The 15,833-nt window shown below is 46.8% G+C and overlaps 1 protein-coding gene across 2 annotated transcripts in view; it reads right to left on the reverse strand.

The window, feature by feature from the left end:
- IMPG1 (interphotoreceptor matrix proteoglycan 1) overlaps nucleotides 1-15,833 on the reverse strand; it is a 489,363-nt gene that overhangs the window by 175,299 nt on the left and 298,231 nt on the right. For both annotated transcript variants that reach the window (XM_056565914.1, XM_056565915.1), the window contains one exon: nucleotides 3,391-4,129. In XM_056565914.1, the coding sequence (XP_056421889.1) occupies nucleotides 3,391-4,129 (739 nt within the window). The remainder of the gene's footprint in view (nucleotides 1-3,390; nucleotides 4,130-15,833) is intronic.

The following is a 15,833-nucleotide window of genomic DNA, read 5'->3' on the forward strand; positions in this document are numbered from 1 at the left end:
GAAGAACTTTTTGAGTTGGGAATACCACTTTAGCTAAACAATGAATGATATATAGAGCATTTGACAAAGGCAGAGCTTGATGGATTTTTTTTAACTATATCACAGGGATGCTAGGACATTAGAAAATAATTGTTTTTGTATAGTTATAGTCAGGTTGGTGACCAAGTGACCAGAAGATTAAGCTACCTGGATCCAGAATGACTGCCTTTAGTTGAATTATAAGAGTGGATGTGGACTTCAAAAGGTCAGTGGGTTACCGCAGCACTGACCAGGGATAGGCACGTCAGGTGAGTAGAAAGAAGGATTTTATTTAAAACAATGCAGCGCGTTTCACCGCACTTGAGCAGCTTCATCAGGCATTGGTCAGCGCTGCGGTAACCCACTGTCCTTTGGAAGTCCACATCCACTACTGCTTGTTTGGTTGGGAGGCTGCAGACCGGGCCCTACTACTCACTCATGCTGACCATTGTTGTGTGTGAGTTCACACAACCGCCTGTGGTAAGGGTCTTTTCCATTTAATTGTTACCCTCACCCGGGCGGTTTTACGCTATGGAGCGCTCTCTTTTCTTTTTATGGTTGAATTATGTCATTCAACAGATCAAGCAATACTAATAGGTCTGTCAGAGCTTGCATGCCATATGCTGTATATGTTGTTACGAGGAATTAAATAACTGTTTTAATTTTGATTTAAATACTTTCATTTGAAGCTTCAAACATAAGTTATTTAGAGAGCCCTGGCATCTTACAACTAGAAATATCTGTTTTTGAACCAGAATGGCAAGTATTTATTCTCCCTTTTTGTTTCTCCTTAATGTTGACTTATTTGCCACATTAAACATAAAGATGTGTAGAAAAATATATACAATCTCATGAGTAGTCACAATAAAAATGATATGTCTCCAGATAATGATATACTCCTACCACTAAACATTTAATAACATTCATATTGGTTTCTATAATCCATCATGTAATATAACTATTTAAGATGGCAGGTTGTCATTAACTTTTAATTCTTTTTAACTTTTATATCTATCATTTACATGTGCGCGCTGTGTTGTGCATTCGATAAACGTGCACAGGGTTGATGCGAGCAGCAGAACATTTCAGATTTATTTGCTATTTGGAACAATCAACCAGATGCACAATACCAAAAACAGTATGTCAGCTGAATACTATAAAAGTCAGTGAACGTGTATGGAATCTTAACTAAAAGAAGCCAAATGCATCTTTTCACATTGTGTCCTTAACCCCTTCTTATTGTATATAGTTTATGATTATTTTATTAATAAACTATTTCAAAATGTGATTCCCTTGGTGAAAAGATGTTTATGGAGAAAATAATTACTCCACAGGAGTCCTATAGAACAGTCTGGAGAACTTTAATGAAGCTAAAATAAGAAGTATTTCAGCAACAATGCATAACTAAGGTGAATGGACACAATAAGGTAGAAAATCTCTAGAAAAGACGGTAGATAACATCACGTAGGGAATTGGGTGGCTGAAGAGAATGAATTGCTTAAAGTGGTTATCCAGGATTAGAAAAACAAGAGCAAATTTCTTCTAAAGGCAGCACCATACCTCTTCTCAGCTTGTGTGTGGTATTATAGCTTGGTTCCATTCACTTCAATGGAACTGAGCTGCAATACCACACACAACCTGAGGACAAGCGTGGTGTTGTTTTTTAAGGAAATATACTTTGTTTTTCTAATCCTGGATAACCCCTTTAATTCTAACTGATTTTTTTGGACACATAAGGCACCCCTTTAAAGTTTAACATTATTTTCCATACCATGGAACAATTTATTTTTGAAAGAGCAGTTCCTGTGCTCGGAGCATACTGTTGTATATTTGGGAGGCCATCAATTGTACATGGGCATCTCTGTGGGTTATGTAAACAGCATACTGCATGGTGCTATGCTGTTTACGCAACTCCTATTAAAGTCAATTGGAGTTGCACAAAATGTATAAAACAGCCTGTTCAGCTGTTTTCAACATCCTGCTCACCTCTGGTAGCTGCAAGGGGGTTAGACAGGGACATGTGGTCCCTTAATCTCAGGATAGACCTGCATCTATCAGAAATTTAGAACATTACTGTCATTAAAAAGAATTTTGACATGTCAATGAGATGTCAAATGTTGTTGATCGCACTGGGTCTCACTCTTGAGACCTGCTACCATTATTAGTTGAGTAAGCAGGTGACATTGAGCTCCACTCCCAGGTCAGGAGATCCTTACATTTCTCTCCATAGAAGTCTATGAAGGGAAATGTTCAGATCTCTTGCCTGCAAAGGGAGCAAAGCGCAATGCCCCTGCTTTCCTGGCTAATAACTCATATGAGGGCTTGTGTTTTGCGGGACAAGTTAATCTTTTTAATGGCATATATCTATAAAAAAAAAATTTGATGGTAAAATGGAAAAATGTGATTCTGTCATTTCTCGTTTACATTTTATGTGTACACCGTTCACCATACAGTAAAAATAACATTATTGATTTATTCTGTGGATCGGTTCGATTATAGAAGTACCAAATTTAGATTTTTACTATATTGCCATAATGGAAACATAAAAAAAAAATGATAATTAATGTCACCACATTGCAATATCTATAACTTTTTAATTTTTTTATGGGAAAACGTATTGTTTTTATTGGTAACATTTTAGCATATGTATAACTTTTTGCTAATTTTCCTGCCTTTTTGGGACATAGCTTACCAAAATACCGCAATTATGATGTGTTTTTGGTGTCCAACTTGTGGGATTAATAATAAATAAATTCTATTGATCGGGTCCTTACGGACATGGATATACCAACATTTTTTATTTTATATATTTTTTTCCTAATCCCTCAAGGGGACTGACAGCAATCACCAGATCCCTACCGTAATACACTGCATAGTATACTAGTGTAGTGTATTATGCCTTTCAGCATATATACCTGGCCATGCTGCACTGCATGGCCCATTACACAGACACCCATGGCAGGCCTGGGGACTTTTACAAGACCCCCGGCTGCCATAGCTGAAGAACAGGGCACTAGGGATTACCAGAATTGTGATTCAGGAGGTAAGCTGTGCAGGCGACCTTCACATGCACAGTCATGATGTGTCCTTAGTAAGTTAAGGGTTACAGTAGGAGCCCTACTATAATACTTGCAGCTGAACCCCTGCATTAGGCACAAGGAAGTGATGCACAAGCTTTTTCTAGCCTGCTATGAAAACAAAGCTCGCTCGAATAAGTACCCTAACGACTGCCATAAAAAGGTGTAATGGTGGTCATAAAGAGGTTAAGAATCACAAATTCATTTTCTTCAACCTGCAGACATTTGCAATATTATGACTATTTATTTGGGTTTCTAGAAACAAAACAATAAGATCCATCTCATTTTTACTTACCGTCTTCTGGAAGACCTTCTGTAAAGTATGATTCTGTAGAAATATAGGAATCTTCAATCTTTTCCAACACGCGCTGACCTGGAGGTTCCATAGTCAGTTCCACCTTCTCAGTAGAAAATTGATCTTGGCCATCCCCTGACGTGTCTATGAGATTGTCTGTATTGAATATGTGTATAGTGGTTGTATTATATACATATGCATTAGTAGTTGCTAGACTTTCCTCACTCCCTTTGAAGAGATCATCTATCAATCGACCTTCTGTATCAGGTATAAAAGTAGAAAAGGGTATAACACGATTGTTTGTCTCCACAGATGAGGGTAAAAGGCCAGTCCATATATCGGATGTTTTCTCACTTGATGTGTCTTTGACATTATTTTCTAGCATTGATTTTAGTTCATCTTGACTTTCTTTACCATTGGCATGTGGAGTATCAAAAGGCACGTTAAAACCTTCATTGACTTTATTGTCAATATCTTTATTAAACTCCTCCAGTGATTGAGTTTGAAGATCGACATCTGCTTCATATTGGAATGAAGTAGGTGAAATATCATATTCTTCTAAGGAAGATACAGTCCTAGGTATACTAACATGGTCCGTAGGAGCTTCTCCTGCATCCTCATCTGTACTGGTCCCTTTGACTGGTATGAATGTAGTTACAGTGAATCCATAGTCTGTTTCCTGTAGCACAACTTCTGTGGTGGGATTATCAGCTTCAACTTTAGGAATTAAATCATTGTCCTAAGAAAAGAAAAAAAGATTAACCTGAATAGTAAACCTTCAAAATAATGTAACATTTACAGTTATTACTTCTCTTAATACTGTAATCTGTTACTTCACAGTTTTCATATTCCAGATTTTTTTGGGGGGGATTTCACTCGCTCCATTTTTTTCCCATGATCAAATGTTCCTGAGGCTGAAAAAGGATTACAAGACTAAAAATAGGTTGAACTTTTGGATACGTACACAAGAATATAGCTTTTTTTTTTTTTTAGAAACTATTACACAATATGATATTTTTTTGCTACAAATATATTGTAGACAGTGAGTCTACTAGAGTCTTATGAAATGCTTAGACTGTATAACTGATGAAGCCTAAATAAGCAGTATAACAGTATTTAGTAATAATGCTGATAAATGGACTAGAGCAAGTGGAAGGCTCTATAGGAAAGGTGGACTTGGATGAGTCAGTATCAATGAATTGCTGTGTTGTGGAGCTGTCTTGTGCATCAGGAATATAAACATTTTCTATACCATGGTGCAGTATATTTGTAAAAGAGCAGTTCCTGTTAATGGAGCAGGGTTATCAAAACACAATATGGTCATTAGAGATGAGCGAATTTTTGAAAAATTTGATACAGCCACTTTGCCGAATTTTTATAAAAAAAAAAAAGATTTGATCCGAATAAATTCTCGGCAAATTTTTATTAGTGATGTATTTTAATGATGTGTTTAATAAAGTGTGTGTGTGTTTCACTTTTTTTCTCTTTTTTTTAACATTTTATAGGTAGTACTACTACTCCCAGCATGGAACAGACTGTTCCATGATGGGAGTAGTAGTACCTGTGCTAATAGACAGATCGCCCTGGGTGTCACTCCTGACACCCACTGCGATTGTCCTGTACAATGTATAGATGCAGGCGGCTTTCTCGCATCTATATAGGACAATCGCATCGGGTGTCAGGAGTGACACCTGCTGTGATCTGTCTATTAGTACAAGTACTACATCTCCCATCATGGAACAGTCTGTGAGTAGTAGTACTACTTAAAAAAATTTACAAATAGAGAAAAAAAGGGAAACACACATATACACACACTTTATTAAACACAATATTAAAATACATTACTAGTTAAAAAAAAATTATTATAAAAAATATATTATTTTAAGATTTAAATGGCCCCTTTCTACATTTTTATTATTGCCGGCTACATTTTTAGGTCCCTGCTTGCCCACATGAATTGATCCCTGTTTAAAAATGAACATTAACTTTTTATTTTTTATTTTTTTTGTGGCTTTATAATTTTTTATGCACCCAAGAATGGAGTGTACGTGTTACGCCGAGCGCTCCGGGTCCCCGTTCCTCCCCGGAGCGCTCGCCTCATCTTCATTGTTGCAGCGCCCCGGTCAGATCCACTGACCGGGTGCGCTGCGGTCCCGCCTTCAGCCGGGATGCGATTCGCGATGCGGGTAGCGCCCGCTCGCGATGCGCACCCCGGTCCCCCTACCTGACTCGCTCCCCGTCTGTTCTGTCCCGGCGCGCGCGGCCCCGCTCCCTAGGGCGCGCGCGCGCCGGGTCTCTGCGATTTAAAGGGCCAGTGCACCAATGATGGTGCCTGGCCCAATCTTCCCAATTAGCTTAATTGGCTCCCACCTGTGCACTTCCCTATATCTCCTCACTTCCCCTGCACTCCCTGGCCGGATCTTGTTGCACTTGTGCCTAGTGAAAGCGTTCCCTTGTCTGTTCCTAGTCCGTGTTCCTGACCTCCTGCCGTTGCCCCTGACTACGATCCTTGCCGCCTGCCCCCGACCTTCTGCTACGTCCGACCTTGCTTCTGCCTACTCCCTTGTACCGCGCCTATCTTCAGCATCTTCAGCAGCCAGAGAGGTGAGCCGTTGCTAGTGGATACGACCTGGTCACTACCGCCGCAGCAAGACCATCCCGCTTTGCGGCGGGCTCTGGTGAAAACCTGTAGTGGCTTAGAACCGGTCCACTAGCGCGGTCCTCGCCATCCCTCTCTGGCACAGAGGATCCACTACCTGCCAGCCGGCATCGTGACAGTAGATCCGGCCATGGATCCCGCTGAAGTTCCTCTGCCAGTTGTCGCTGACCTCACCACGGTGGCCGCCCAGCAAGCCCGACAGATCGCCCTTCTAACCCGTCAGCTGTCGGAAATGTCCACCATTTCGCACCAACTTCAGTCGCAACTTCTCCAGCAATCTTCTCCTCCGCCAGCTCCTGCACCTCCTCCGCAGCGAGTGGCCACTCCTAGCCTCCGCCTGTCCTTGCCGGACAAATTTAATGGGGACTCTAAGTATTGCCGTGGCTTTCTTTCGCAATGTTCCCAGCACTTGGAGATGATGTCGGACCAGTTTCCTACTGAAAGGTCTAAGGTGGCTTTCGTGTTCTGCCTTCTGTCTGGAAAAGCCCTGTCATGGGCCGCACCGCTCTGGGACCGCAATGACCCCGTCACTGCCTCTGTACACTCCTTCTTCTCGGAAATTCGAAGTGTCTTTGAGGAACCTGCCCGAGCTTCTTCAGCCGAGATTGCCCTGCTGAACCTGGCCCAGGGTGTTTCTTCCGTTGGCGAGTACGCCATTCAGTTCCGTGCTCTTGCTTACGAGTTGTCCTGGAATAGTGAGATTCTCTGCGCGACCTTTAAAAAAGGCCTATCCAGCAACATTAAAGATGTTCTGGCCGCACGAGAGACTCCTGCTGACCTACATGAACTCATTCATCTAGCCACTCGCATTGACATGCGTTCTTCCGGATGGCGTCTGGAGCTCCGCCTGGATATGGACTTTGTTCGCACGAAGCGTTTTTTCTCTCCGGCTCCTCTCTCCTCTGGTCCTCTGCAATCTGTTCCTGTGCTTCCCGCCGCGGAGGCTATGCAAGTTGACCGGTCTTGCTTGACACCACAAGAGAGGACACAACGCCGCATGGAGAATCTTTGCCTGTACTATGCCGGTACCGAACACTTCCTGAAGGATTGTCCTATCCGTCCTCCCCGCCTGGAAAGACGTACGCTGACTCCGCACAAAGGTGACACAGTTCTTGATGTCAACTCTGCTTCTCCACGCCTTACTGTGCCTGTGCGGATATCTGCCTCTACCTTCTCCTTCTCTACTATGCTCTTCTTGGATTCCGGATCTGCAGGAAAATTTTTTTTGGCCTCTCTCATCAACAGGTTCTACGTTCCTGTGACCAGTCTCGCCAGACCCCTCTACATCTATTGTTTTTACAATAAAAGATTGGACTGTCTCGTACGTTTCCACACAGAACCCCTCCTAATTTGCATCGGACCTCATCACGGAAAAATTGAGTTTTTTTTCCTCAGGTTCTTTGGCCCCAAGAAGAGGGGGAGACCCAAGGGGGGGGGTACTGTTACGCCGAGCGCTCCGGGTCCCCGTTCCTCCCCGGAGCGCTCGCCTCATCTTCATTGTTGCAGCGCCCCGGTCAGATCCACTGACCGGGTGCGCTGCGGTCCCGCCTTCAGCCGGGATGCGATTCGCGATGCGGGTAGCGCCCGCTCGCGATGCGCACCCCGGTCCCCCTACCTGACTCGCTCCCCGTCTGTTCTGTCCCGGCGCGCGCGGCCCCGCTCCCTAGGGCGCGCGCGCGCCGGGTCTCTGCGATTTAAAGGGCCAGTGCACCAATGATGGTGCCTGGCCCAATCTTCCCAATTAGCTTAATTGGCTCCCACCTGTGCACTTCCCTATATCTCCTCACTTCCCCTGCACTCCCTGGCCGGATCTTGTTGCACTTGTGCCTAGTGAAAGCGTTCCCTTGTCTGTTCCTAGTCCGTGTTCCTGACCTCCTGCCGTTGCCCCTGACTACGATCCTTGCCGCCTGCCCCCGACTTTCTGCTACGTCCGACCTTGCTTCTGCCTACTCCCTTGTACCGCGCCTATCTTCAGCATCTTCAGCAGCCAGAGAGGTGAGCCGTTGCTAGTGGATACGACCTGGTCACTACCGCCGCAGCAAGACCATCCCGCTTTGCGGCGGGCTCTGGTGAAAACCTGTAGTGGCTTAGAACCGGTCCACTAGCGCGGTCCTCGCCATCCCTCTCTGGCACAGAGGATCCACTACCTGCCAGCCGGCATCGTGACAGTACGTTTTATACTATTCTGCCAGAGCAGAGAAAATCATTAGCTGCAATGGTCACAGGTTAAATAGGTGGATATCCACAATTAATTTGCATAATAAGTAGGGCAATTGACTGTGCTCATGTGGTTTACCACATATTTAACCTGTGACCTTTGTAGCTACTGTTTATTGATAATGATTATTTCAGCTCTGCTTAAAAAAAGGCTGTGTGAAGTCCCAGTACAGGATATCATTCCACAGTCCTATCAGCTTGAGTGCCTGTACATCCTCAGGGCTCACCTGCAGTGTTCCCCCATAATGTAATTAGTTGTACATTGAATGTGAAAGACCTTTCATATGGTCACATAGTTATTAGTCACATGATAATGGTGGTCACATGTTACAGTCACATGTTTTGTTACCCAGAGAGCACCAGGTGACCATATGACCTGCAGCTAGCCTATGAGCTCCTTGCACAGCCTCCCTTTATAAGAGGGGGAGGTACTACAATCTCTCTCTCTTGTGTTTAACTTTTTGCTGAGGTCAAGTCCCGTCCAGACATCTCAGAGCCAGTGTCCAGTACATCTGGAGGCCTCAAGGCTAAATTGCAGCCACAGACCTTTAAGTCAAGTCCTCTTTGTCTGCTGTCACTATCTTCAGTCAAGTCAAGTCAGTTATAGTCAGCGGGGCTGGGCTAGAGTCTGTCAAGTCACTGCAAGTCCCAGCAAGCTATGAGGTCCCTCATGTTACTGGTCACCTCTCTGGGAAACTTACTACCCTGTAAAGACTGTTATACTTGTACAACTTCAGTAAAGCTACCGTTAACCTTAACCTGGCCTTGGACTATTATTTGCCCCTGCCTAACCTAGGTGTAACGGGATTACCTTCGGGTGGTTACATAGGCAAATAGTGCCCTGGTGTCACGAACACTTAGGGGTTAACACCATCTACCCCTAGGCAACACCACCTGCCCCTCCGTGGCTCACAACATCTGCTTTGTGGATTTCAATAATTTACTTATGCATCACAAAAATAAAGAAATAAAAGATAAATAAAACTGATACTGAGGCCATGCCTGAATTTGTAGGCAACACAATTTAAATGTTTTCAAAATGAAATAATTTTTTATTAAAAAGCAGTGAAAATTTTTGTGAGCCGGACAGGGAACTGAGAGCCCCCGCCAGCTGATATTAACATAAAAAGCAGACTGTGAAAATGAATAGAATACTGTACTATAATATAGTATTACAGTAAAGGTTGTGGAAACAAAAGGGCAAAAAGAGGGGTGCACACCTTGTGAAGAATGCAAAGACAGTGACAAACGTGGATGAATAAAAATGGCCTCTAACCATAAGGTGTTATGCTCAGGGCACAACACCTCGGAGAGACATAGGTAAAAATGCGGACAGTAAGCAGCCCAGGTCCCTACGGTGATCTCAGCAGTCCACTGGTCAGCAATTCAACATACTTGGTCCAATGTTAGGACACAGGACAAATGGGACATCTGGATCAGGTGTTTCACTGTAATCTTTTATTGTTAAAAACATGCAATGCAACAATACAGCATTTCCAGCCAGAACCGGGCTCTTCATTAGGCATAAACGAAAGAAACAACGTACTTGGTTTATATATGTTACAGAATATTCATTCTGGGTTAACTTCAAAAAAGGGTGAATGCAAACAGATAGTTGTTGCAAAACGCCATTAGATGAACCAATTAGTAAAATCAGTAAAAGCAACAAATAAAAATGCAATTTAAAGGACTCCCATAGTTGTAACATTAAAGGGGTACTCCGGTGGTTGAGATTTTTGGCTATATTGCATCTTCTTTTTTAATGGTCATGTTTTTTGCAATGGACATGTATTATATTTTTGTGTAGCATGTGTTTTTTTTTCTTACCTGTTTGTGGGCCAGGAAGTTTATAGTTCTGTGTTGGATTTCTTACTGTCGTCCACAGCGTTGGCCATGTTAGGATTAGGCTGTGGACAACGCGTCAGAGATTTTTTTCTCTGTTCTTTCAGAGCCCAGAGGACGGTGGTCTGCATGAGAGAAAGAAGCCACGCCCCCTCATCTCCCCCTCCCAGAGGATGCAGGTCTGCATGAGAGAAATAGGCCATGCCCCCTCATCTCCCCCTCCTGGAGGACGGAGGTCTGCATGAGAGAATGAAGCTAGAGCAGGGGGAGAGAGAGGACGTACACAGCTCCTCATCTCATCTCCCACTGCTCTGTCTTCTGAGGATGCAGGTCTGCACTGAAAGAAGACAGAGAAGATAAGAGTGTTATCTGAAGGGGAAGATAACAAAGTGCACGGGCTGGGGATGTATAGACTGCAGGGGAATAAATCTCGGACTGGGGATGATTTCTATGTGTGAAGGGGGGGGACTCCTGAATGACACATGCTGGGAGCTGTAGTCCCTTTTATGTGTGTGTATGCTAGTGTTTACAAACCAGTGTGCCTCCAGCTGTTGCAAAACTCCCAGCATGCCCTGACAGCCATTCAGCATGCTGGGAGTTGTAGTTTTGCAACAGCTGGAGGCACACTGGTTGGGAAACACTGGTGTGTGCCCTATAGAGGTGTGTTGAACTACAACCCCCAGGAGACTACAGAGGCAACATGCTGGTGTTATACCAAAGACTGAAGACTCCTGAATGACACATTCTGGAAGTTGTAGTCCCTTTTGTGTGTGTATCCCAGTGTATCCCAACCAGGGCTGATTATATTAGTGTGCTGTGTATAAGGGGGCCGACCCAGGAAAATAGTAGGATGGGTAAAGGGCGGAACAAACAAACAAAAAAAAAGGAGCCGCCCCAAACCAGCAAGGCATGTGGCATGCTGGGATTTGTAGTTTTCAGCACAGCAAGAAACAGGAAATAGAAGCAAATATATGAAAACAAAGTGGGGATAAAAAGACAACAAAGAACGGAAATAGAGTAGCCTCAACAACAAGATTAGAAATGAAACAAAACAAATAGGGTAAGTCAAAAATGGAAAAATACGTTGACCCCCAGAGTACCCCTTTAACCTCTTCAGGAAGCAGGGCGTATGGATATGCCCTGCATTCCGAGTCCTTAAGGACGCAGGGCGTATCCATACGCCTGTGGGAATTCTGGTCCCCACCGCTTGCCGGTTAGGGACCGGAGCCGGATGCCTGCTGAAATCGTTCAGCAGGCATCCCGGCATATCGCCCAGGGGGGTCATTATATCCCCCCATGTCGGCGATGGCCGCAGATCGCTGGACAATTCAGTCCAGCGATCTGCGGCGATTCCGGGTCAATCGGGTCTCCAGTGACCCGGAATTACTGGCTGATCGGGGCCGTCTCTGACAGCCCCGAACAGCCATAGCCAGCAGGGGTGAGGTGGCACTGGTGCCACCTCACGATCGCCCTGATTCGTCGACCAGTTTACCGGCCGACCATTCAGGGCACCTACTGCGGGTGTCACTCCCGCAACCCGCACCGCCCCTCTTCCGGAGGACGTGAGCGGGTGCGGGAAGAAGACCCCGGGTGCTGGGGCCCCAGGAGCGTCGGCCGCGGCGAGGGACTGACCTGCAGCGGAGCAGCAGCAGGAGGTGAGTGACAGCCTCCTGCTGTTGCTTAGCAACAGCTCCCAGCATGCAAAAAGGGCATGCTGGGAGCTGTAGTTATGCAACAGCAGGAGACAGACCACCACAACTCCCAACATTCCCTTATGGGCATGCTGGGACTCATAGTTTTGCAACAGCTGGAGGCACATTTTTTCTATGGAAAAGTGTACCTTCAGCTGTTGTATAACTACAACTCCCAGCTTGCACAAACAGCTAAAGTGCATGCTGGGAGTTGTAGTGGTGCATCTGCTGGTTGCTTAACTACAACTCCCAGCATGCCCATTGGCTGTTGAGAGTTGTAGTTTTGCAACAGCTGAAGGCACACTGGTTGTGAAACTCAGAGTTTTTTTTACCTAACTCAGTGTTTCACGACCGGTGTGCCTCCAGCTGTTGCAAACTACAACTCCCAGCATGCACCGTATATGCTGGGAGTTGTAGTTTTGCAACAGCTGGAGGCACACTGGTTGTGAAACACTGAGTAACGTCACAAACTCAGTGATACATAACCAGTGTGCCTACAGCTGTTGCAAAACTAAAACTCTCAGCATGTACAGTCTGTCAGCGCATGCTGGGAGTTGTTGTTTTGCAACAGCTGGATGCCCCCCCCCCAATGTGAATGTACAGGGTACACTCACATGGGCGGAGGTTTACAGTAAGTATCCGGCTGCAAGTTTGAGCTGCGGCAAATTTTCTGCCGCAGCTCAAACTGCCAGCGAGAAACTACTGTGAATCCCCGCCCGTGTGACTGTACCCTAAAAACACTACACTACACTAACACAAAATAAATTAAGAAGTAAAAAACACTACATATACACATACCCCTACACAGCCCCCCTCCCCTCCCCAATAAAAATGAAAAACGTCTGGTATGCCACTGTTTCCAAATGGAGCCTCCAGCTGTTGCAAAACAACTACTGTCACGATGCCGGCTGGCAGGAGGTGGATCCTCTGTGCCAGAGAGGGATAGCGAGGACCGTGCTAGTGGACCGGTTCTAAGACACTACAGGTTTTCACCAGAGCCCGCCGCAAAGCGGGATGGTCTTGCTGCGGCGGTAGTGACCAGGTCGTATCCACTAGCAACGGCTCACCTCTCTGGCTGCTGAAGATAGGCGAGGTACAAGGGAGTAGGCAGAAGCAAAGTCGGACGTAGCAGAAGGTCGGGGGCAGGCGGCAAGGTTCGTAGTCAGGGGAGATAGCAAAGTTCTGGTACACAGGGTATAAACACACAAAAACGCTTTCACTAGGCTCTAGGGCAACAAGATCCGGCAAGGAAGTGCAAGGGAGTAGACTAGATATAGCCAGGAAACAGATGGGAACCAATTAAGCTAATTGGGCCAGGCACCAATCATTGGTGCACTGGCCCTTTAAGTCTCAGGGAGCTGGCGCGCGCGCGCCCTAGAGAGCGGAGCCGCGCGCGCCAGCACATGACCGCAGGAGACGGGAACGGGTAAGTGACCTGGGATGCGATTCGCGAGCGGGCGCGTCCCGCTGTGCGAATCGCATCCCCAACGGCCATGACAGGGCAGCGCTCCCGGTCAGCGCTGACCGGGGAGCTGCAGGGAGAAAGGCGCCGTGAGCGCTCCGGGGAGGAGCGGGGACCCGGAGCGCTAGGCGTAACAGTACCCCCCCCCCCCTTAGGTCTCCCCTTCTCTTTATCGGGTAACTGCCTCCCCTGGGATGAGGACACCGGGAAAGGAAGGAGGGATTCCTCAACGGCAGGCAGAACCGCAGGAGTAGGAATGGGGAGAGAGGGCAGGGGGCGAGACCTGGCACGGGGCAGTGTGACACCAGGACGAGGGCCATGAGGGGACACAGAAGCTTGCCTGGGAGGGGGGGAGGGGCATTTCCTGTGGCAGGCAGAGTCCTTAATGACCTTAGGGGGACCGGATACAGGAGGAACCACAGAGTTACGGCAAGGGTTACTGGGAACCGGTTTTAGACAGTTCTTGGCACAAGAGGACCCCCAACTCTTGATCTCCCCAGTGGACCAATCCAGGGTTGGGGAATGAAGTTGAAGCCAGGGAAGTCCAAGGAGAATTTCCGAGGTGCAATTGGGGAGGACCAAAAGTTCAATCCTCTCGTGATGAGATCCGATGCTCATAAGAAGGGGCTCCGTGCGGAAACGTATGGTACAGTCCAACCTGGCTCCGTTGACCGCGGAGATGCGGAGTGGCTTGACAAGACGGGTCACCGGAATATGGAATTTATTCACAAAGGACTCCCAAATAAAATTCCCAGAAGCTCCAGAGTCCAGACAGGCCACGGCTGAGAGGGGAGAGCTGGCTGAAGTGGAAATCCGAACAGGTACCGTGAGACGTGGAGAAGCCGACTTGGCATCAAGAGACGCCACACCCACGAGAGCTGAGTGTGAGCGTGCGTTTCCCAGACGTGGAGGACGGATTGGGCAATCCACCAGAAAATGTTCAGTACTGGCACAGTACAAACAAAGATTCTCTTCCTTACGGCGATTCCTCTCTTCCAGGGTCAGGCGAGACCGATCCACTTGCATGGCCTCCTCGGCGGGAGGCCTAGGCGCAGATTGCAGTGGAGACTGTGGGAGAGGTGGCCAGAGATCTAAGTCTTTTTCCTGGCGGAGCTCTTGATGCCTCTCAGAAAAACGCATGTCAATGCGAGTGGCTAGATGAATGAGTTCATGCAGGCTAGCAGGAGTCTCTCGTGCGGCCAGAACATCTTTAATGTTGCTGGATAGGCCTTTTTTAAAGGTCGCGCAGAGAGCCTCATTATTCCAGGAAAGTTCAGAAGCAAGAGTACGGAATTGTATGGCGTACTCGCCAACGGAGGAATTACCCTGGACCAGGTTCAGCAGGGCAGTCTCAGCAGAAGAGGCTCGGGCAGGTTCCTCAAAGACACTTCGAATTTCCGAGAAGAAGGAGTGTACAGAGGCAGTGACGGGGTCATCACGGTCCCAGAGCGGTGTGGCCCATGACAGGGCTTTTCCAGACAGAAGGCTGACTACGAAAGCCACCTTAGACCTTTCAGTAGGAAACTGATCCGACATCATCTCCAGATGCAGGGAACATTGGGAAAGAAAGCCACGGCAAAACTTAGAGTCCCCATTAAATTTGTCCGGCAAAGACAGGCGGAGGCTAGGAGTGGCCACTCGCTGCGGAAGAGGTGCAGGAGCTGGCGGAGGAGATGGTTGCTGCTGCTGTAGCTGAGACTGAATCTGCTGTAGCTGAGACTGGAGTTGCTGAGTCATGGTGGTCAAGTACGACAGCTGGTGATCTTGTTGGGCAATCTGTCGGGCTTGCTGGGCGACCAGTGTGGGGAGGTCGGCGACAACAGGCAGAGGAACTTCAGCGGGATCCATGGCCGGATCTACTGTCACGATGCCGGCTGGCAGGAGGTGGATCCTCTGTGCCAGAGAGGGATAGCGAGGACCGTGCTAGTGGACCGGTTCTAAGACACTACAGGTTTTCACCAGAGCCCGCCGCAAAGCGGGATGGTCTTGCTGCGGCGGTAGTGACCAGGTCGTATCCACTAGCAACGGCTCACCTCTCTGGCTGCTGAAGATAGGCGAGGTACAAGGGAGTAGGCAGAAGCAAAGTCGGACGTAGCAGAAGGTCGGGGGCAGGCGGCAAGGTTCGTAGTCAGGGGAGATAGCAAAGTTCTGGTACACAGGGTATAAACACACAAAAACGCTTTCACTAGGCTCTAGGGCAACAAGATCCGGCAAGGAAGTGCAAGGGAGTAGACTAGATATAGCCAGGAAACAGATGGGAACCAATTAAGCTAATTGGGCCAGGCACCAATCATTGGTGCACTGGCCCTTTAACCCCTTAAGGACACAGCCCATTTTCACCTCTAGGACGCAGCCCTTTTTTGCACATCTGACCACTGTCACTTTAAACATTAATAACTCTGGAATGCTTTTACTTATCAATCTGATTCCGAGATTGTTTTTTCGTGACATATTCTACTTTAACATAGTGGTAAATTTTTGTGGTAACTTGCATCCTTTCTTGGTGAAAAATCCCAAAATTTGATGAAAAAATTGAAAATTTTGCATTTTTCTAACTTTGAAGCTCTCTGTT

The sequence above is a fragment of the Hyla sarda genome, chromosome 3, assembly GCF_029499605.1.
Source record: "Hyla sarda isolate aHylSar1 chromosome 3, aHylSar1.hap1, whole genome shotgun sequence".
In the NCBI taxonomy this organism is placed as follows: Eukaryota; Metazoa; Chordata; class Amphibia; order Anura; family Hylidae; genus Hyla; species Hyla sarda.